Consider the following 23,278-nt stretch of genomic DNA (forward strand, 5'->3'; position numbering starts at 1 on the left):
TCCCTTTTAGTGCATCTTCTTTTTTCTTAGAATTAATCACTTTAATTTTTTAGTCAGCATTCCCACCACGTTTGACAGTGGTTACAAGGTCAAATTTGGTATATATTTCATTAAGATGTTTTTTCCTTTGAGCAGATTCAGAAAATATCATAAATATCTTCTAAATTGTTCCAAAGAATGTCACTGTTATTGGCACAACTCCTAGCAATACATTCAAAAGACTATGCATTGCTTACGGCATAAAAAATACTTCTGGAATTTATGCCAAAATTCTGGCATGTATACCTTTTCTTTTGTCAGCTGTATTAGTACCATCATGATGGTCTTGCCCTTCAGATGATTTTAAATTTTTAAAATAAAGCTGCAATTTTTATTTTAATTTTTTGAAAATTTAATGGAATCATTAAATATTTCTATTTTAAAGAAGATATTCACAATTCTAATGTCTACTATCCATACAGTTGCCAATATAAGGAATGACTATTACATTTCATGCACTTTACATCTAGGCCTAAATATGTACCAGTGTAAGGGTAATACGAATTGTTACTGTTTTTCAGCTAACATTTGCAACTGCTGTGGATACTGTGTTAATTTGTGAGCATATTTGGAACCTTGAATTAGAACATGGAAAGAGGCAAGAAAATTGATGCTTGGCACCACTAGGAAACAATGCTTCCTTATGCCAGAATCTATTGCATTCATACCTAGAGAAAGGCTTTGATGAGTTAATTTCCTTTCCCTCTTAAATGAAAGCTCTGCAGCTCAACTCTTCCCCTTGCTCTTACTTAAGCAGTGTCTGTCTACGAAGTCATGGCAGCACAATCCACAGAACTTCATGGAATTCAGCAGCAGTTTCCTTGGGAGGCAGGGGGTGATAAAATATATATAACAAAATTTGTCATTTTAACAATTTTTAAGTGTACAAGTCAGTGGCATTAATTACATTAATAATATTGTACAAGCATCATCATCTACTTTTTCATCATCCCAAAGAGAAGCTCTGTGCCCATTAAGCATAATTCCTCTTCTTCTCCCACTGTTGTAGCTTCTAATCTACTTTCTGTTTGTGTGAATTTGCTTATTCTAGATATTTGCAGTAAGTGGGATCATACAGTATTTGTCCTTTTGTGTCTGGCTTATTTCACTTGACATAATATTTTCAAGGTTTATCCATGTTGTAGCATGTATCAGAACCTCACTCCTTTTTATGGCTGAATAATATTTCATTGTATGTATATACTATGTTTTGCATCCTCATTCATCATCGGTTGCCTCTTATTCAGGACACAGTGTAAGAGATGTGGAGAAGTGGAACCTGAACAGTGTTTGTGATAGGAGGTACTCTCTACACTGTGGGACCTGGGGCAGGAGTCCTTCTGCCTGGTCTGAGAGCAGTAGTGCTGCCCCACAAGAATCACTGGCAGAGATTCTTGATTATTCCAGTTGTTGTTCCCTTTACCTCTGGATTCCTAAAGCACCTAGAACCAATGATGTGAAGTTTAACACTTATCTACAGAATGAATTACTGTTGCCCTCCTTACAATTAAATGTAAATTCTCTTTTTGTTCTCAGCTGTAGGTAGTTGATACAGAAGGAAATGAACACTGGCTCTGAATGTGGCAGTTACTGTGCTAGGTGAGGAGGCACCATAGATGTTCTTCCCCTTCTCTCTTCTCCAATGTCTAATATTGCACTGACAATACGCTAGGAATTAAAAATTATTGCTGATTCATTGATTGGATGCATTGTGAAATACTCGACTCTCATTCTTCCTTGTTCATCAGAAAAACTGATTTCCCTGGCCAGTAAGAAGAGGCAAACCAAAGCTTACCCCTCAGGAAAAAGAGGCTTCAGAGAATTGCATTTCCCGGTTGTAGATGAGAGAGGGGATTTCTTCTCCCTTTCTTCCCAAGGCTCATCTCTATCTGCATAATGGAGTAGAATCATCATCCTTCCAGTTGACAGTCTACATTAGGACACATTTCTTTGCACTATTTTTTCTTTGCTACAATGCTGAGAATTCTTCTCTTTTTCCCAAGGAAAGTAGAATCACAGCATGCCTGTGTTTATCATCGGCTTTTATTTGGCATAATTAAAACAAAAAAAGATGAATTCTCCTCCAGTCAGGAAACATGTGAAGCCCCATCTTCAACTTGCAGCTGTCTAGCTTTTTTATTTAGCCACATAGCACAAAATATTTTATGTTGGGAATTTCTTAACAGGATGAGAGAAGGGGGTCCTCATTAAGAATGTAGACAACTACAGTCTGCATGGGAACCTGATGCATTTCATGGCTGCATGTGAATTTGTTATCCAAGAAGAGAACATAACTTCCAAATTTGAAAACAAGATGTCTAGACTCTTTTCTTAATTGATGACTACACATAAAAATGTATCATAAAAATGTGTCTGAAACTCTACAAAAGCATACCACTAACAAAAGCACTTTTATCAGAAAAATTAGGTTGTGTCTATGAGAACACACATTCATCTAACAAACAGATGCGTCTTAATGTCCATATTATTCTGCTACTTGGGGTTCTTCAAATTTTGTTTTCCAAGTGGTTATTTTTGGTATCTAAAATTTTTCTGACAAAACCTTCCTAAATGGATAGTGATGATTCAGTGCCACCCCTACCATATAGTTTCATGTATAACTTGTGATTTTCATAACAAATGTTTATCAACTATCAACTTGAGTCCTCATTAAATATTTTCCATTTAATAGCTCATAAAATAGCCACATGGGTAAAATCTGCCTTCATCAAGTACCATTACAAAGAATAATATTCTATTATAATAATGTTCTATCCAGAGCCTAATAGTTGGGCATTGCTCCTTTGAATACATTTTTTAAAAAATTGCTGTCAAGAACAATTAGGTAGACAGAATGGACTTCGGTGATAAAAGTAACCATGAAGATTAAATGTTTTATACATATTACCTAGTCACCTAAAAGCCACTTTTGCAAAATGATTAAAGAGTTTTATCAGTGAAGTTAAAAGATAATCCTCAGAGGCTTAAAATTGACAGCAAAGTTCTTTCTTGTTGGTTATGTGGAGCTTTGCTCCTCAGTGCTGAATGAGGTGCAGAGTGCAAAGGTCAATCAATTAAACAGGCATTTATTAGCTCCAATTATAGTTCCAGCATGGTGCTAGGATCTCAGCTTCATAGTTTTCCCAGTATGGTTAGGATTCTTCAATATGTTTAGTACATAACTACCCACTGAACATATTATTTTAAAAGAGATACTACCCATGAGGTAGCGTGGGCATTATTTTGCCTTGGATTCATGAGGAATCAATGATCAATCCTGGATAGTAATAATCAAACAATCTTATGATTTCTTTTGGCTGCCCTGCAGTTATCCATATACAAATTAATCATAGATAATGAAGTGTACATTTATATAAGGCACATCAAGTTTGAGGGGCCTAAAACTGATTAGGGAGATTAAAATTGGACTCTATCAGGTGGCTGTTGTCTCTTCAGACCATCATTCTGTACACTTGTCCATCCATTCATCCATCTTTTATGTTGAGCTACAAATAAAAAGTATTGTCCTTTGCTGAGAGAGGAACCCAGGATGATTAAGATGCAGTCCTTTGGTCTACCTGAGGATACAGGTCCTCACCAGGTGTGGATCAGATCAGGAAATATGGTGTATCTTGGAGCAAGTGGGTCAAAGCTTAGGACTAGACCCAAAAGGAGAAAACAGTTCAAACAAAGTCAAGGAAGTACAAAAGAGATGAGATCTGGACTTTTACTACCATGCCCTGTATCACCAGGAATTCCCTGGGCCCCTATCTATCTAAATCTGAACATCCAATTCTTTCTCCTTACCTCTAAAGAAAGTATGAGTGCTAAGAAGCCGTCTCGGGATAAAAGTAAAGAGAGTGGCAAAATTCTCCCAACTGAGTGCATGAGAAATACTGCTACCAAAATTTGGAAGGGCCTCAGAGAGTTTGTTCATATAACATTACACATTTTTCTTTCCACTGGGGAGAAAGAAACACTTTCAACTTAGGTTTGAAGAAAAGTATGTAACTATCAGATGCTAAGATAACCTGGCAACCAAGATTTCACAATTAAATTCTTAGGAAATTTCTGGAAACTGTATACATTCTCATCTATCTTGAATAATTTACGGTTCTGCTGAAATAGACTAAGAGAATAAACCAAAGATCATAACTAGTTACCATAAACCAAAAATAAAGTTCTAAGGCCCCCCATCCATCTGAATGGACTTTCTCCTTGGCCAGTGCACTCTAAAATTTAACCTGAAAGACTAGTTCATGCCATAATGGGACGTGGGGGTTGGACATGCCACATTATACCCTCCAGCATTAACATCAACACAGACCTTAAGTCTGATAAGAAACATTTACACTGTATTCTCTCTGAAGTCTGCTACCTGGAGGCTTCATCTGCATGATAAAATTTTTGGTCTCCACAACCTCTTATTGTAGCTCATTCATTTCTATTGATAATAACAATTGCCAATCAGAAAAATTTTAAATCTACCTATAACCTGGAAGCTCCTGACCCCTCCCTACTTCAAGGTGTCCCGCCTTTCTGGACCGGACCAAGAAATGTATTTGATTGATGTCTCATGTCTCCCTAAAATGTCTAAAACCAAGCTGCACCCCAACCACCTTGGAAATATGTTCTCAGGACCTCCCAAGGGCTGCATCATGGGCCATGGTTACTCATTTGGCTCAGAATAAATCTCTTCAAATATTTTACAGAGTTTGACTCTTTTCGTCGACATTATCAACTTAAAGTGTTATTGCCGAACAATTTTGTTGAATTATAGATTCTCTCATCTAGATGTTTGAAATGTTAAAATTTCACAGGTGTAGAAAAACATATTTTAAGAGATGACAATGACTCTACACTAGTAGAAGTTTAGGAATCAGTAAAAGCAGAAGTAGGAACTATTTCCGGGTAAGGATCCTTTCCTGATGCTCAAGCTGGAAACTTATCATTAAAGCCGATTCACAATACACTGCATCTTTCATTTTTTTCTTTCAATCTAAAGCTTCCAACTTCAGTAAGCTCTCATTCCTGGAAATGATTTTGGTAGTTACTTTTTGGGACCCACAATTCCTGTAGATCCTCATCTTTTTACCATACCCTTACTGCCTCTAAGTCTGATTCCCCATATGTGGTCAGTAATGCGATGGACACTGGGAAGTAAAATGGTACTCAGCATGGGTCTGTTTGCCCACACAAGGGCAAACATGCAGGGCAGGAAAGGAGTCCAGCATTCGTGGATCTCAAGATACTCCGAAAGGTTTTGGTATACAGAACATATTATTACTAACTGAAAATGGACATAGAAACATTAGGGAATTTTTTGAAGGCTATAAAGAAAGCCAATTACGGGTCTGGGTCTCTGTCTCACACTCAAATGTCAGGCTGGGCTTCTCTTTGTGATTCTCTGAAGGGTACTATTGGCAAACTAGCATTATAATCTACATTTAAATTCTAATATGGTAATAATGATTTTAAAATGCTGCATTTCTTTAAGCATGTTCTATGTTAAGCACAGTGCTAGAAGCTTTGAAGTATTATTACTGACACTTATTAAAAGTTGCTAATTTGGGGGCTAGGCACAGAGGTTCACGTCTGTAATTTCCCAGTACTTTGGGAGGCTGAGGCAGGTGGATCGCTTGAGTTCAGGAGCTCAAGGCCATGGTAACATGGTGAGACCTTGTCTCTACAAAATACAAACAAAAAAAACAACTACTTGAGCATGACAGTATATGTCTGTAGTACCAACTACTTGGGAGGCTGAGGTGGGAGGATTGTTTGAGCCTGGGAGGTTGAGGCTGCAGTGAGCCAGGGTTGCACCACTGCACTCCAGCCTGGGTAACAGAGTGAGACCCTGTCTCAAAAAGAAAAAAAAAAATTGCTAATTTTAACAAATCACAAAACTGACTCAGGCAAGTTGTCTGACTCAAAAGCCCTTGAAAAACCATCAAAGACAGTAGAATGTTAACTGGTCATTTACGTAAACTAGTATTCATTAAATTTTTGGTTCATTTAGGATAATCATTTTAAATGAGACTATATTTGAGACTGTATACACATACATATACAAGTTTACACACATATAGGTACAATATATGTATATTCTATCTAAAAGATCACATATGTGTGTACATATATGTTTTTAAAAGTCAAACTGACATATTAATGGAAACAGTGCTTACATCTCTGGTAGTGATTTTCTATTAGCAGCAGCCCTACACATGCTGCGTCTCTGAACAGCATGTCAGTGCCATGACTGTCTAAACATGCAAATGTGACTGACACACTCTTGAGACAGCTTTCAGCACAGGGAGCACCACATAAATTTTCAGGAGTATAAATGAAGCCTCATGAGTCTTTTAGAATAAATACCTCCAGGCTAGGTGGGACCACAGCCAAGCAGCCTAGTTCTATCCTTGCTTACAATAGTTTGTGAACTATGATACTGAGAGCTGTGTAATCCAAGTATTTTAAATACTTCCACACCATTTCAAGTACAATCATGGAAATTTAAAAATACTCCTCTATCATCATGTATTATATAGGAAAAAAACCCAGTTCTTTGCAAAGCTTGCTGAAGTGAGATATTTGAGTACTTAAAATCTACTTTAAAATTTCTATCAGTAATGCCATGCTCTATCAGCACAATATTGGCTTCCTCATTAGCAAATTCACTCTAAGTAAATTCACTGGGGGTAATCTAGTGATACAGCTGGTAACATGTGACATTAAGTTAAATGACCAATGTATGTCTAGAAAATTAGTTCAAAATGATGCATCACTTTGTCAAAAGCTCTTAGGAATTAGCTAAGATCTCTCTTTAGAAATATGAATCCCCTTGAAACCACTCCCACAAATAGCCAACATTTTAAGTAACTGCCAAGCCACCTGGTTTTCTCCAAGAAACATCATGAAACTCACAAGTTAGTAAAGTCTTGGAAAGCCTACAAAATCCCTATCTTTCTGACAAAGTTTACATATTTTGTTTCAGTGACTTTATTTCCCCTTTTCTGAGAATTAAAAAGTCCCCACATCAGATTTATAGTTCAAGGTACAGACTTCTTTGCAAAAGAAGGACCTGTAAGTGGATGCCAAAGAACACTTCTTCATCACTTTAGTCTGGACTTGGCACAGTGTTTCAGATGGTATTCATTTGGAATAAAGAGATCGATGATATAACTTGTCCAATCCTCCTTTATAAGTGACTTCACTAGAAGTGGGTAAGGGCATAAAAATATAAATTCATCTGACTGTAGGCAACCAAAAACATACCAACTCATCTTGGAGTAATTTAACCAATAAGATGATTTAGAGGACAGTTCAGTGGCACCATTTTTGGAAGGCAAAAGCTTAGCAGAAGGAACATAAATCAAAGGTGACTGGCAGGTAAAGGATATATGCTGCAATCAGCCAAACCATGTGCATACTGGCACAAATTCAATAAGATCATTTATAAAATTTTTAAGGTAGAAGTACACAAAAGGGGGTCTGGTGCTAACTAAATCCACAGATAGCTTACATGCCGCTGAAATAAACACTTCCAGATGCGGGTGTACAAAAACCTTTCACAGAAAGAAATGTTTTCTTTCATAAATCTGAAGGAGGGACACTTAGCAGGGAAGGGCAAAAAGGCCTGAAATTGAGCCTGAACTTCTTACAGACTGGAAGTGCTTGTTGAGGTGGAATGATTGTATGGGTTATGATGAACTACATAGCAAGTCTCCTTTAGAAACATCACTACAATCAGTAAGGCTGGATTTCTGTTAAATTGTAGAGAAAGCGCTAACTCATCATTTCATAAATCCTATAAAATCTGGTGTGTAAGTTAGTGCTGCTCTCATTACGTTCCTTACAGTTTCTTTTTGAGTTTCTTCCTTACATTGGAAGAGCAATGACAGAGATGATGGCTTCTCACAGAGATAAAAGCTGCTAATCAAAGTTTAGGAAAATAATGCTTTGGATTTTGTATCTTACCCAAAGCTACTGCAGGCATGGCTTTAATGAAGGAAAAAAAAGTCAAAATCTGGTTAGATGAGGCATCTTCTAAGAATGCATGACCAAATTCATTAACAGTTTAGAAAGTCAATTTGTTCATCAAAACAGCATAATACGTGGGACTTTCTGGTCGTATATACAAACACTCGCAGAAGTTCAAACAGAAAGCTATAGTGTCTTTTTTTTTTTTTTTTTTAAAGTTTAGATGATTTCTGCTTTGAGCTACCTCCACTCTTAACCAGGAAATCTCCCTGAAATTAGTTTCCCTGGTGAATCTTCAAATTTAATGCGAGTTCTTTGTTAAGTATGTGAGCACTGAATTTAGTCTCAAGAACATTTCTAATTGTCTGTTCTATGCATTCAGCCAAATTGTAAACTTGCTATTTTTTATTCTTCTCTCACTCAGGGTCTTATTCTACTTATTCTATATGGCAAATATATCTTGAATACATTTTGTCTTCTCTGGTCTCATGCCATTGCCTCAGAAGATGCTCTTTTAGCCTCTTGCCTGCAATATTGCAGGGCCACCTAATTTGTTTCTTTGCCTATTATATCCCCTCACACCAGTCTCTTCTCAACGCAATCACTTCTTTTTCTTTTTTCTTTTCTTTTTTTTTGAGACACAGTCTTGCTCTGTTGCCCCGGGTGGAGTGCATTGGCATGATCTCGGCTCACCACAACCTCCACCTCCCAGGTTCAGGCGATTCTCCTGCCTCAGCCTCCCGAGTAGCTGGGACTACAGGCACATGCCACCACACCCAGCTAATTTTTTGTATTTTTAGTAAAGACAGGGTTTCACTGTGTTAGCCAGGATGGTCTCCATCTCCTGACCTCGTTATCTGCCCACCTCGGCCTCCCAAAGTGCTGGGATTACAGGCATGAGTCACTGTGCCCAACCCACAATCACTTATTTTTCTACAATACAGAGCTGTTCATATTAATACTTTGCTTAAAAAAATCTGAAATAGCTCCTTAATGACTATGTCTGTTGTTTAAAAGAAAATTTCCCACTGGGTGCGGTGGCTCACATCTGTAATCGGAGGCCAAGGCAGGAGGATCGCTTGAGGCCAGGAGTTAGAGACCAGTCTGGGCAAGAGTGAGACCCCATCTCTCCAAAAAGTTTTAAAAAATTAGCCAGGCATGGTGGTGCATAACTACTTGGGAGCCTGAGGTACGAGGATCACTTGAGCCTGGGAGATGGAGGCTGCAGTGAGCTACTACTGCACTACTGCGTCACAGCCTGGGTGATAGAGTGGGACCTTGTTTCCTTTAAAAAAAAAAAAAAAAAAAAGGCCAGGCGCGGTGGCTCATGCTTGTAATCCCAGCACTTTGGAAGGCCGAGGCGGGTAGATCACGAGGTCAGGAGATCGAGACCACGGTGAAACCCCATCTCTACTAAAAATACAAAAAATTAGCCGGGCGTGGTGGCAGGCACCTGTAGTCCCAGCTACTCAGAGAGGCTGAGGCAGGAGAATGGCGTGAACCCAGGAGGCGGAGCTTGCAGTGAGCCGAGATCGCGCCACTGCACTCCAGCCTGGGTGACAGAGCGAGACTCCGTCTCAAAAAAAAAAAAAGAAAAGGAAAAAGAAATTTAAGAGACAAAAATTTGTATAACTAGAGAAAACCCTATTATCTGTGGGAAATCCATAATGTATTTTGGCAGAACAGTTTGATAACTGCTGCCCTAAATCATAAAGTCTGGGTAAACTGGCTTGCAATTGAAAGTCCTTCTCAAAATGGCATCACTCTATCTTTGATGCTTCATCTCATCTCAACGTACTCCAGATCCAGTTCCTCATCTTTGCCTGAACAGCCATGCTATTTTCATACATCTATTTTATTTTTCATTTTATTCCTGCTCCTCTGTGTGCTTGTATTGTCTTTTCAAAATCACTACTCATTCCCTTCACCTCTGTTTTATAAAGTCAAATATTAAACCCCCTAAAAGTTTTCCTTCACTTCCTCAGGCAGATTGTGCCATCCTTTCACTGTATCTAAGGAACTGTCCCTCTTTTAGTTACAACATCAATCACATGGCACTGCTTATTTATTCACCTCCTTTGCTATATTTGGATAACTGGTTTCTTATCTCCATACACCATACCTCCCTCCCAATATATTTCTAACACAATGTTTGACACATGCTTATTGAATAAATGCAGATATCAAAGCTATAAGGATCTCAGGACACATGTGGATGTTAATAATGGTCACATGTAGTTCAGTTGTACAGATACAGATTCTTGTCCATACTCAAAAATCAAGTGCTGTCCTTTGTATATGAAGTGTGCTTTCATTCTATCGGGAAGGCATGTACTTTGGATTGTTTTTCTTGCAGTGGTGGGTGACAGATTGACTCATAGCAGTACACAGTCTTGCCTTGCCTCCTTATTAATTTATTTTAACCATTTGCAAGCTGGTTGTGTGAGCAATAGACATTGCTTGCCATCAAAAATTAAGGCAAAGTTAGGTCACCAACATGAAGATCAACCCCTAATACTTTCTTCTTTAGACAGTGGCTTTAGAGAAAAACACAGTGTAGAAACCAAGCTAGCTCTCTTTTCTCTCTTTCTCTTTTGAACACCAAAACCCTGCTTGGATGAGAAATATTTGTCAACTATAACTCATTTATTTATTAGGATTTTACCTAATTAGTGGTGAATACAGGTGTGGGTTTTTGGGTTAGATCAGGAATATAGAGTAAAATCAGAGCCAGAAATGTAGTCTCTAATGTCTCTATTGGAAACTGTAAAATCTACACAAGTGTTTGAATTGGATTGACAGAAATCTGTAGGCCAGGCTGTGAACTTCTGCAGCCAGAAAGTCAACTCAAATACTCCCTCCCTGCTATTTCCACCAGAGAGGCACAGCAGCCCAACTGTCACCTTGAATGCGCCTGGGCAAACTCAGAGCCCGACACTGGGCTCTGTCCTCATGACCTCTGCCAACTAATCAGTCAAAATATTTCTTGATCTAGAGAGCATACTCCACTTATTGGGCATATGCCCAGAGCTGCGAGTGCACTCTAATCAGGTGGGAGAACCTATCCAGGTGCCAGGAAAAAATTAACATCTGACTGACATATGGACTATGAATTTTCTCTTCTCGCATCCTAGTCATGCAGAGGCAGTATGTGGGGGTGGGACATTTGATCTGTGCATACATAGCCTAGGGGATTTGGTTTAAATCAAATCATAATTAAAACATTGGTTAGGAAAACAAGGCATAATTATTTTTTTTCCTGCACATTTTAACTAACTTGCATGTAGTCTTAAATATATGTTGGGCACAATAAGAGTAAGGTATCAGTTTCATTTTTGAAAGGTGCAAATTTCCTATTTAAAACAATCCACTTATTATGTTCTGGGATTAACTTTGCAACTATATCAGTAAATTAAATGACATTTCAATGATTACATTTGTTGACTAAAGTTATGTAACACTATTTAAGAAATCACCAAAAAGTAAATCACTTACAGTTCAACAGGCTCTCATCACAGGTATTTGGAGGGGAATTTTTTTGTCATACTATCAATAAAAGAGTATACAAATGTTTCACTCAAACAAAACACACTTATGAATGTCAGATGTTTCTGGCAATAGTAAATAAATATTTAAATAGAACTGATGTTATTTTTCTAATATTCAACTAATTTGTATATAAAATACTTAAAAAATGAAAATAGTATTTTTGCTAGGTCAACAGCAGCAAATTAATGTACTGAGTTATCTATCTGGGTATTTATAATCTTCTTGGTTCTTCATAGACTTAAAAGAAGTTTCTTGCCATTTTTACAGCACAATTTTAAAATTTAGAAATAGCTCAACTTAGTTTAGTTCCTCCTGGCTAATCCTTGTGCTGCTTTCATGAATTTATGAGTTAAAAGAATCCTGTAATTTTTTTTAAAGACATATTTTCCTTTTCAGAGTCACTCCAAGGATTTTCTTCATTTGATTTCCATTCCTCCAGAAGATTGCAAAGACCCAGAAACTATAACAACATTTAAACCTCAAGATTTAGTCCTTTTAGAATATTCCATTCAAAAGGTTTCTATTTGGTATAAATTACCCCTTTCTTTGCACTCATGATCAAATTCTTCCTCTATTCCTCAAGATACAGTATACCTGTTATAACAAAAATAGATTAATTTCTTGAAGTACTACCAATTTAAAAAGACTTTGAAATATATAAACTTGGAGAAAATACAGAGGGATGATTAAGACTGTCATCTTTCATTGCTGCTTTATGCCTCCCATTAGAGAAAAGTGATTTGCTTTTTCAGCCTACGTTCCTGAAAATTCTAGGATTCTTTGGAGTATTCTAGGGTCTCCATAGATGTTTGGTTTCAATGTCTATCACAATTTTTGTGCTACTCCAAATAAAGGTTATGTCATCCACTGTTTTATATTTGAACTTTTTATAATTGTTCTGTTGATTAGTAAGTTATGTCTTGGAATTCAGGTTTTGTTTTTGATATTTAAAGCAGCCCAAATATACTCTGTATAAAATTGTGCAAGTATGTCTATCACCACAGGATGTATGTCCTGTGCTGAACTAAATTTGAGGTATTTACTAATAATACAAAGTGAAAGCAGGAAAGAGCAAAATGTGTTTGAATAGTCACCGTATACCACAGAGACAAACATTAGTTATTGGCAATACCAGGATTTTTCAAAATAGAACTGAATAATTTCTTATAAACAAATGTACTGGCTGCCCCAAGGTAAGATATTGCTGCAGAGAGTTTAAATGAGATAAGATCTCTCTTCCCTTCTCCCCACATCTGCCTGATTTAAAAAAAACAAAAGAACAAAAAAAATTAACTAAACAATTTTATAATATAACATGATCGTACCAACTCCAGTTGGCAGTGTAGAATCATGATGTTATGCTTACAATAGCGGAAAATGAAGTTCACCAAATATGTTTTCAACAGATGAAGCAAAATAAATTTAACTCTCAAACTTCAATAAATATTTGTCAGAGAACGATCCTCAGATGACGGAGATTTTCTTTGTGACATCTTTAAGTAGCTTATAGTGTTTTTTAAGATTCATTAAAAAATATTTTCCAGAAAACCATGAAGAATTATGCTGGATAAGAAATCCATATATTGATTCCCTCTAAAAACCTTCCAGTTTAGAAATATAAGCACGTGCCAGATATTGTTAGTGAAACAACTTTCAAACAAATAATTTTTAGTATTTCTTTTGCACCAAGACTACTGCAGGCCTGTGTAGCACATTATTAAAAATGGCTGTATTTTGAATCAAACTCTTTTCAGTGCTGTGCAACTAAAAATATACAAAAATAAAGTGGACATTAATGGATATAATATTCCAACTGTCATCCATAACTTTGACTTCAAAATACACCTATACTTACTGAATGAAGTTTTAAGAGTGGATCTTCCTTACACAAACACAGACTTAATACCTCTTGGAATACTTGTCTTCTACAGAATTTAGTTTAGGAAATGCTGTAGTTTTAGAATAAAACCACTTAAAGAGTTAAGAATACAGGTCAACCAATAAAGAAAAAGTTTAATGAGTAGGATTAGTAAGAATTTATTGAAGCCTATGGTACCAGTAAGCCACAGAGTATTTAGCTGCTGTACACAGAAAAGGCTCTGATGATTGAAATTAAAAGTAATTAAATTAAATGTTTCATATTTTTCTGGAAAATACTCACTTTCAGGTTCTTCTTATATGATAAATATGCTACATGTTAAATTTTTTCCTTAAGATCAGTGGCCTATACTTTTAAACATGTTTGGGTTCCAATCTGTAATAATAGATTTAGTACTCTCAAAAAATTTATTATGAAAATTTTCACTTCCAGTAAAAACACATATAATTTATTTCCACCCAATTTCTACTTGGCATTTACATTTGAAAATTATTCTAATATTTAGTGACATTTAATTTTCCAGGTTGAACACATAAGATGCAGACAAATCTAATGTGCTCATGACATAAATATTTGCAAATATGAAATTCTAGATCAAAATGGTCAAAACAATCTGTCATGCCACTTTTGATTTTAAAAGTTCAATGTGAAGAATTCTTTAAAAATTTTTCGTATTTTCAATCCCTATTAGTCCATTATGAACATCCCTAAACTAATGATATGAAAACATCTCTTATTGCCCTCTAATAAATTTACATCAAAGTAAATGGGCACAGTAATCTGAGAGTCAGGAGGCTGGATTCTAGGGTTAGTTCTGTCATGCACTTGCAAAGTATCTTTGGGTACATCACAAAGCTTCTCGGAGGTCCAGACTAACTGGCTAGCTCAAGTCCTCTCCAGTTTTAAAATGCTATGATTCTGTCTCAATTTAAGGCAGCTGAGTAAAGACTAGAGCCTTGTTTCTACAGATGCACTTAAGGTATTATTCAGGTTAATGAACATGCTTAAATGAGCAATTTTATTGTCTCGCTATTCTAGTTCAATAGAAAGTTACCTGATAACATGCAAGTTCAGAGGGTTAACATTTTTCTACTGTGAATATCAGGAGAAACTAAAATAGATTTAGGCATTACAGATGGGATTATGTCATCACACTCAGCGAACACAGTTTCCTTTCTCTGGCTTTCAAAATTACAGACCTGGGTTTATATCAGCAATTTACAGCACTTCCCATTGAGAGCTAGGCTTGAGTAGGTAACCATGGGCACCACCCACTGCTTGTAAATAGTGAAGATCTAGATAAAACATGTCTGACCACCTTCCCTGTGACATAAGAGAACACTAGACTACCCCGCAGAGCATTTTCTCTGAGAGAAAACACCAAATGCTCTAATCATAACATTTTAAAATGCTCTTTACTTCTAACCTTGAACAAGTAAATTCTAAGAATGTGTTTGTTAAAATCATTACCATTACCATTCAAAAGCATTTGAATGTTTAGGTTGTGAAAAAAATACTCTTCAAACAAATGCCAATGAATTTTCTGGTGGGACAATTCATTTAAACCTTTGTTACACCCATTTTTAGACCCTGATGCCCTCCCTAAATACTGTATTCTTTATATATTCAGGTAGTACATACAAAGCATTATCAATAATTTTGGAAAATAATACAGAATAGAAAACAGAAAGACCTGAGATACGCTTGTAGTAATTTAACAGATGATAAAGCAATCCTAATAAACAGGAACTGGATAGATTACTCATTTAATTGATTGGCATATTTTGATATTTAGTTTTTATATTATAGAAACTCTCATACCATATATTAGATAAAAATGTAGAATTATAGTTGAATAAAAAATAATTAAAAATACAGATGTATATTTAATCTCAGGTTATACAATTTTTTAAATCATAAGACAACGGAAAATTATAGAGGAAAATATCAGTAGACCTAACTACATAAAATCCTACATATTGAAAACATATCAAATTAGAAAAAAGTTAAGATAAATGGAGAACTGGGAAAAATACCTGCAACAAACCTGACAAAAAGTTTTACTGTTCATAATTGATAAATGTCTTAAAAATTTTAATTACAAAAATTTATTCATGTAAGTTAGTAGATTCATACAAGTAAATCTAATGCCCTACAAAAAATGGCAAAGACATAATTCAATTCAAAGAAATACAAATTATTAGTAAATATATAAAAATGTTCAATATCATTAGTTATCAAATACAAATTAAAACAAAAATATCCTATCACTCACTAGCTGTATGTTAACTTGGGAAGGCTAGTTACAGTCTGTTTTCTCATCCATAAATTAACAATAGTTTCTATTTGTTAAGGTCGTCATGAGGCCTGTGTGAGTTGGTACGGTGCAGTGCATGATGCATGAGTGCTCAATAAATATTAGCTGCTATAATTGCTACTTTATTTTTGCCTGGAAAATGACAAAAATAAAACTAGTAATATTCAATGCTGATTTGAGTTTATACTCTCATATACCACTTATACAATTATGAAGTCATTCATGTTTTCAAAGAATTATTTTGGTAAGATTATCAGGAAATGTAAAAGGTCCAATCCTTTGATTCAGGAATTTCACTTCTAGTAATCTATCATAAGGAAACAACTAGATAGATGGATAAATATTTACAGACAAGAATATCCACTATCACTATTTATAACCTAAATAAAGAACAAAATGGAATGGTTAAGTGAATAAAGGTACAGTTAGATGTATAAGGTGTACCATGAAGCTATTACAAACCATGTTTTTAAGGACTACATAATATACTATAAAATGATAAGTAACAATATTAGAATAATCTCAATTTTGCTAAATTATTAATATGTATAAACAAAGAAAAAGGGCAGGATGAAAAGGTAGTGATATATTAACAGTGGTTATCTCTAGAACTTAAGTTTTCTTCTATTCTGTATTTTTCTATATTTTCATAATTTTCTAACATAGTAGCATTTCTTTCATGAGTAAACTGCAGAAACTTTAAAAGTTGAGAAAAATAAGCCCAGTAATTAAAAAATGTATCAACTTTGATATATTCATCAATTTCTGAAAACCTTTTCAATAACTTATGCAAATATGTAAAATCACAAACACTGAAACTGAAGAAACTTTATAAATGAGGTCACCCATTTGTTCTTTAGATTTCTGTTCCACAGAGCTAGTATGCAAAACCTAGCTGGTACGCAAAAAATTGGGTGGTAAGTATGTACACTCAGTTGCTAAGACTTATTTATGATGATCAGTGATTTAAAAAAAATTATATTCTTTAACCGTTATTAAGCCAAAGAGTAAAAATGAACATTTATTTTCAGGAACAATAATTTTTGTATGGTATTTAAATTTTAATGGTATAAATTATTAGTCCATAAACAAACCACATTATTATTTAAATTTTTAGTTTTTTCTGGGCTTACAGAGTAAGGCCAGGTAGCCTCAGTGTGTGCATATGCGTGTGCACAGGCACACGCATTTGAGTGTGGTTGAGTGGAATGGTTTCCGCTTACTTTGTATTATTTATCTCTTTTAAAAAATATACCATAGCTACTACTACTTCCACTATTACTAATATAATTTATTAAGAGCTTACTATATGTTAATTAAGTTCACAGTACTTTTTAAATCCTATCATGAAGTATAATCTAATATCCTCACTTTAGGGATGAGGAAACAGCCATAAAGTGGTGAAGAAACCTGTGTAAGGCTAGTCAGCTTGTAGGTAGCAGGGCTGGGATCTGGACCCTATCCATTTAGCTCCAGGATCAAAGTTCTTAATCACCACACAATATAACTTCACGTATTATCAACTACTATGAATAAAAATGCAATATAAGATGGCAAGCATCAAAATCACTCAGGACATTCTAGGTTGCAAAAGCACTCTAGAATACTGCAGATCATAGAATCTGAAGTGATTTTTAGAATTAAGAAAAACAAACATGAAGCAAAAAAGTAAAATTAGTTTCTCTAAAGGTTCTTTAGAGTGTGTATACAGAAAGTGAGGTATGGTGGGGACAGTTGCAGAAGTGTGTATTTCAGGAGAAAGTGTTTGAAGCTAGGGGTTGGAAGGCCTGAATCTTAGCTCTGGTTTAATTTAATTTAATCTAATGAACAGCTTGACTTAGGAAAATTACTTGAGAAGGTAAGATATCTTCTCTTAGCTTCTGTGTAGGATTGAGAATAAATGAGAGCACAGAAAAGAAACAAATCACCAATGAAAACCAATATGCCAAAGAGAGTACTGTTGTTAACCGCTGAGTGGGGATGGATGGCGTGTGCCTCCACAGCACACGTGAATGTGGTGTTCACAGATGTGTGGCAGGTGACTGATGTTTATGCCATTCTCCCTGTATACTTCCTACTCCAGGAGCTACTACAATTCAAAGCATTATTTGTACTCTTCTTCTTCCCCAGCTAACATGGCTTTAAGTATTCCTTTCTTCTATCACTTTAAATAATTCCTAAGGTGAAAAATTCACTTACAATTCTTTATATAATGAATTATATTCCTGAAATTGATAATGTCATTTGGTACAAAATTATTTCAGAAGTCATATAGTAGACAGAAAGATGACTCGCTAAAAGCAGGTTTTTAAATATACTATCTGACTTATGTTTCCATGTAAACTATTAACAATATCGAATTATTGGTAACTGGATATATATATATACATTGTTATGGGTATTCTAAATTAGATGTTACATTTAAATATATACCAAAAACTCTAGATTTGGGATAACATGCTGTGAAGACAAAATCTCTATGCTTCATAAATATAAACTAGTCGTTCATTGGCATTTTAATTTATGAAGTACATTTTACATCAGAGGCAAGTCAGTTCAGCCTTGCTGTATGAAAATATAGGTGTCAATCTATGATTACTATAGAAGCAGCCCACATACCTTTTCTCTTGTTAGGAGCTGCAGCTCAAAGCCTAGGTGGCAAAGTGTCCTCACTGCAGCTTAAAGTACCATGTCAGGTCCTCAGAGTGGACCTTAGGGAACTGAACATCAGCATCCCCAATCATGGTTAAGTTTCTACCATGAGCTCCTTTTTATTTTTTTTAGCAGCTTGAGGTATGTGGGAGCCAAGACAGGGTGGCCGCGTTATTGACACATACAGTCTACAAATCCATCTCATTTTAAAGAGATAATTTTTAATTTTGAAAGGAAGATTTATGTATTATATACCATGAAACCTGTGTCACCCTGGTCATGCAACTCATGATACAAAAAAGCATAGGCAGCCTGGGCGCGGTGGCTCATACCTGTAATCCCAGCACTTTGGGAGGCCGAGGTGGGTGGATCACCTGAGGTCAGGAGTTCAAGGCTAGCCTGGCCAACATGGCGAAGTTCTACTAAAAATTACAAAAATTAGGCTGGGCGAGGTGGCTCACACCTGTAATCCCAGCACTTTGGGAGGCTCAGGCGGGTGGATCATGAGGTCAGGAGATCGAGACCATCCTGGCTAACACGGTGAAACCCTGTCTCTACTAAAAAACACACAAAAAATTAGCCGGGCATGATGGCGGGTGCCTGTAGTCCCAGCTACTCAGGAGGCTGAGACAGGAGAATGGCGTGAATCCAGGAGGCGGAGCTTGCAGTGAGCTGAGTTCACGCCACTGCACTCCAGCCTGGGTGACAGAACGAGACTCCGTCTCAAAAAAAAAAAAAAATTATTACAAAAATTAGTTGGGCATGGTGGCATGTGCCTGTAATCACAGCTACTCAGGAGGCTGAGGTAGGGAGAACTGCTTGAACCTGGGAGGTGGAAGTTGCAGTGAGCTGAGATCGTACCATTCCACTCCAGCCTGGGCAACAGAGTGAGACTCTGCCTCAAAAAAAAAAAAAAAAAAAAAAGTGCAGGCATATTCACTCTTGTTGTGGGCAAATTCTCATAGCTGAAGAAAACAGAGCAGACTTTTCCAGGTGGCGGTCCCCTTCTGAGGAATAATAACACCTTGGGTGCCCCTCTGGGGTGGAGTTTGTCACCATTTGTTGTTGATTTTGTTTGATTGTTCTACTAGCGGCTAACTGAAACTTCCAGGTCATGGCTTGTTTTATTTTCTAGATGTATTTAAATTAAGCGTTTTAAAATCGTGTCATCAGTTTTAAAAAGCCCATTCTTTACGTTTATTAGATTAAAATTAGCTTAGGCAATATCTGAAGCTAGCTTAAAGTACATTTTTATCATATACTAATACTACAGTCTTAGATTGTAAAAGTAGTAATACATAAGTACCAGGTTGGACATGGGGGAAAAGATATACATACACACATGTATGTAAATAGTGTCATCAACCAAGATGGCTCTCAGGTGATCTGTCCAGTCTATTTTAAAAACAAAAACTTTGAAGAATGAAGCAGCTACCACTTCTTTTTGAGGAAATAATGCAGACTTCATGATTAGGGCGTTTTCTCCTTGTATCGGATACATTTTCCTTTATGTAATTTTATTCATTACTTTTAGTTACCATTTTAGGTTATTTCTCAAAAATCGTGTTTCCCTTTGCTATCTTTTAATTGCTTCTAGATTATTATCAAACACTACCTCTTTTTTCTTTTTCCCCTCCATTGTCTCAACCTATTCGTCATTATTTGACTGTTATCGATGGATTTAATATTTTTAATCTTTCATTATAAGTTTTTTCAATTTCAGTTGGTTTTTAAATTCTTACTTCCAATTATCTCTTATTTTTCTCATTCATAATTTTTCATATTCATCTTCCTTTTGGCCTGTCATTTAAAACAACTTCACCTATCATGTAAAAGAAACTTGATTTAATTATTTCTTTTCAATTATAAGACTTTAAAAACATTCATGCAAAAGGATATATTGCTTTAATCAGCAATATTAAAATCATGTTCTTATACAAGATAAACTTCAAATATTAAAAGTGCAAAGTTTCACCATTACAGAGAGCTTCTGGAGACATTTATAAAACATGTTCTTCCTGTTACACAGAGAATCTATCTATATAATTAACAACAACTAATAAAAGGATGGAAAGAAATCATTCTATTTAACTAAACATAAGGAAAAAAGATAATATAGACAAAATCATGACTTTTATGAATAGTAAAGTCCACTCAGGTAAAAATGTATACTATGTAATACTTACTATTTATTTTCTCATTTGTTTATGTATAACGTTATACATACACATTTTCATTAGCTTGTTAAAACAGAATATCGAAAAAGTAAATCTGACTTTCCTCAGTTATGTATATCAAACTTTACTTTCTGTTGAACTAGTTCCTTATAAACAGAGTAGCACTTGAAGAAATTTCTCTTAACACAAATAAGATTTTTTTAAAGGGCCATAAGATGAGCACTGAATTAAAACACACACACCTGCACACACTTTCTTTAGATTGTTGAAATATCAGGTCTTTAATTCCCCATTAAAACAACACAAAACCCTGATTATAAGTCTTCAAATCATTTGAAGATGTAAAAGGCTGTCTGCATTTCAGCTTAGTTCAAAGCCAGTAAAGAAATATCTCTTCTTCTTCCAACTAAAAGCATGTTTAGAAGGATACTCTGATAGAAGTGGTAATGCCAATCTAACCAATTCTAAAATATAAAGTGCTACTAGCAATATTTGGATACATATAATTTGAGAATAACGTTTTATAAACTTAAGCTTTGAAAAATAGAAACTATAAACCCCAACAAAAAAACTTAATTTGTAATTGAAAGAAAATAATATTTTGTAGAAAAAAAGTGTCCTTCCAAAAAGAGACGAAAATGACTTTCATTTCCCAAGAGAATTATGCCACTTTTATACAACAAAATTACAGTCACCACAAATTGCTTTCAACAATTCCATTGCTTCTTCATTTGACCACTTGAAAATCAAAATTCTTTCATATTATAAATATAACTTTTTATAACTCTGTTATTACGTACTGTGAATGGGGAAAGTGGGCCAATCTTGTGGCTGTAGCGTCGAATGGCCTCTCTGATGTGGCAGGGCTGGATGGCATCGCTGTGAGCCTCAACACCACAGGCTGCAGTGCTCTGCGACAGAAAAACACATAAATTGTTATTAAATCAAAAACACACAACAGAACTACAGTGTATAAATATGAAAATACAACTTTACAGAAGAGACCGGTTTTTCCCTTAGGATGCACATCACTACTGCCATATACTACGTCTAAAAAAGAATTCCATTAACAAATCAAAGATGACTTTTACATGACCCCTTCCTAGCAGACCTACCAAATCCAATTTTTATGCCCACAATATTTCACCTAAGCCTGCATGTCAAGACACAGGAGAATACAGCCACTTGCCTGCAGATAAAAAGTGTCATGAAAGCTTACTGAAAGAACCACAGGAAGTTATTTTTTTAAAAAAAACCATTTCAACATTTATTATTATAAACGTTTCTTAGGAACTTCTTTGGCACATTTCTGTAATAACTTGAGGGTTATCAACTTAAAATGAAAAATGTTAAATTGCTATACATTTATTTATCATACCTGGGATTGTCATAAGACCATTTCAACTTGGTTTCTAATTTTCTAGGTATCTCAGGACAGAACAAAAATGAAACCAACAACTTTCTGTTTTAATTTGCTGCATCTGCAAAAGGCAGGTTTGCAAGCACAAAAAGACACAAGAAAGATAAGGATTATTTGTGATGAGAGTATGAATACAAACTTAAGAAATTATAGATGTGTATACGTGTGTTCAGCATGATTTTTCAAAATAACTTATAGGGCTAGGGTTTAGCCCTACAAGTTACCAGCTCTGCCAAGATACATAATATCTCAGGCCTTGGCTTCCTCACCTGTAAATTGGGAAAACAATTATAATTGTTTGTAGGACTGTTGTGAAAATTAAATAAGTTGAAATACATAAACCACTTAGAACAATGCCTGACACATGCTAGGAAATTGTTTTATTTTTATAAAGAGATGTTTTATTTTGTCACCTAGGCTGCAGTGCAGTGGTGTGATCACAGCGCACTGAAGCCTCAGACTCCTGGGCTCAAGCGATCCTCTGGCTTCAGCCTCTGAAGTAGCTGAGACTAAAGGCAAGTGCCACCACATCTGGCTAAAAAAAAAAAAAAGGATTAGTTTCTTTAGAGCTATGGTCTCGCTATGATGCCCAGGATGGTCTTGAACTGCTGGGCTCAAGTGATCCTCCTGACTCAGCCTCCTGGGTAATGTTAGCTAGTAATAGTATTAGGTTATTTAAATTAAGTGTTAAAAATGGGATCGCTGTGTTTTTGAAATAGAAGCTCATTTACTTCAAAGTATAGTAGGTAGCAGATGGCAGGTCATCAACATTAAAGAATAAACTTGCATATTACTATAACTGGGGTCTAGAAGTCATTTGTAGTCACACAATTAATATTATCTGTTTTTCTGATAATTACTGTAATTTTTTGATAATACATTTTTTACTCTCATAATTCTTTGTAGGGAATATAACTCTATAGATAGCAACCTCTATGGATAGCAATTTGGCAAAATCTTATAAAAATGAAAAAGAACAATCTCTTTTACTCAGCAATTTCACCTGTAAGAATTTATCCTACAGATACATTGCACAGGTACAAAATAATATATATACATAAGGATACTTACTATAGTACTAAATGTTCATTAATGAGGGATTGGTTAAATAAATCATGATACATCCATTCAAAGAAACAGAAACCAAAGCAACCACTGAAAAGAATGAGGCAGTTCCCTACATACTCGTATGGAGCTATCTCTAAGATATTGTATGAAACACTGATCAAAAACTGAAGTAGGAGGTTTACTATGGTAAGTCTTTGTGT

General features: G+C 35.5%; 1 protein-coding gene across 11 annotated transcripts in view; it reads right to left on the minus strand.

Moving 5' to 3' along the window:
* The window catches only part of SUPT3H (SPT3 homolog, SAGA and STAGA complex component), a 555,592-nt gene that overhangs the window by 87,986 nt on the left and 444,328 nt on the right, over positions 1–23,278 (minus strand). For all 11 annotated transcript variants that reach the window (XM_058432546.1, XM_058432547.1, XM_058432550.1 and 8 more), the window contains one exon: positions 21,391–21,501. In XM_058432546.1, coding sequence (XP_058288529.1) covers positions 21,391–21,501 — 111 coding nt within the window. The remainder of the gene's footprint in view (positions 1–21,390; positions 21,502–23,278) is intronic.

This window comes from Hylobates moloch, unplaced genomic scaffold, assembly GCF_009828535.3.
Source record: "Hylobates moloch isolate HMO894 unplaced genomic scaffold, HMol_V3 SCAFFOLD_20, whole genome shotgun sequence".
NCBI lineage: Eukaryota > Metazoa > Chordata > Mammalia > Primates > Hylobatidae > Hylobates > Hylobates moloch.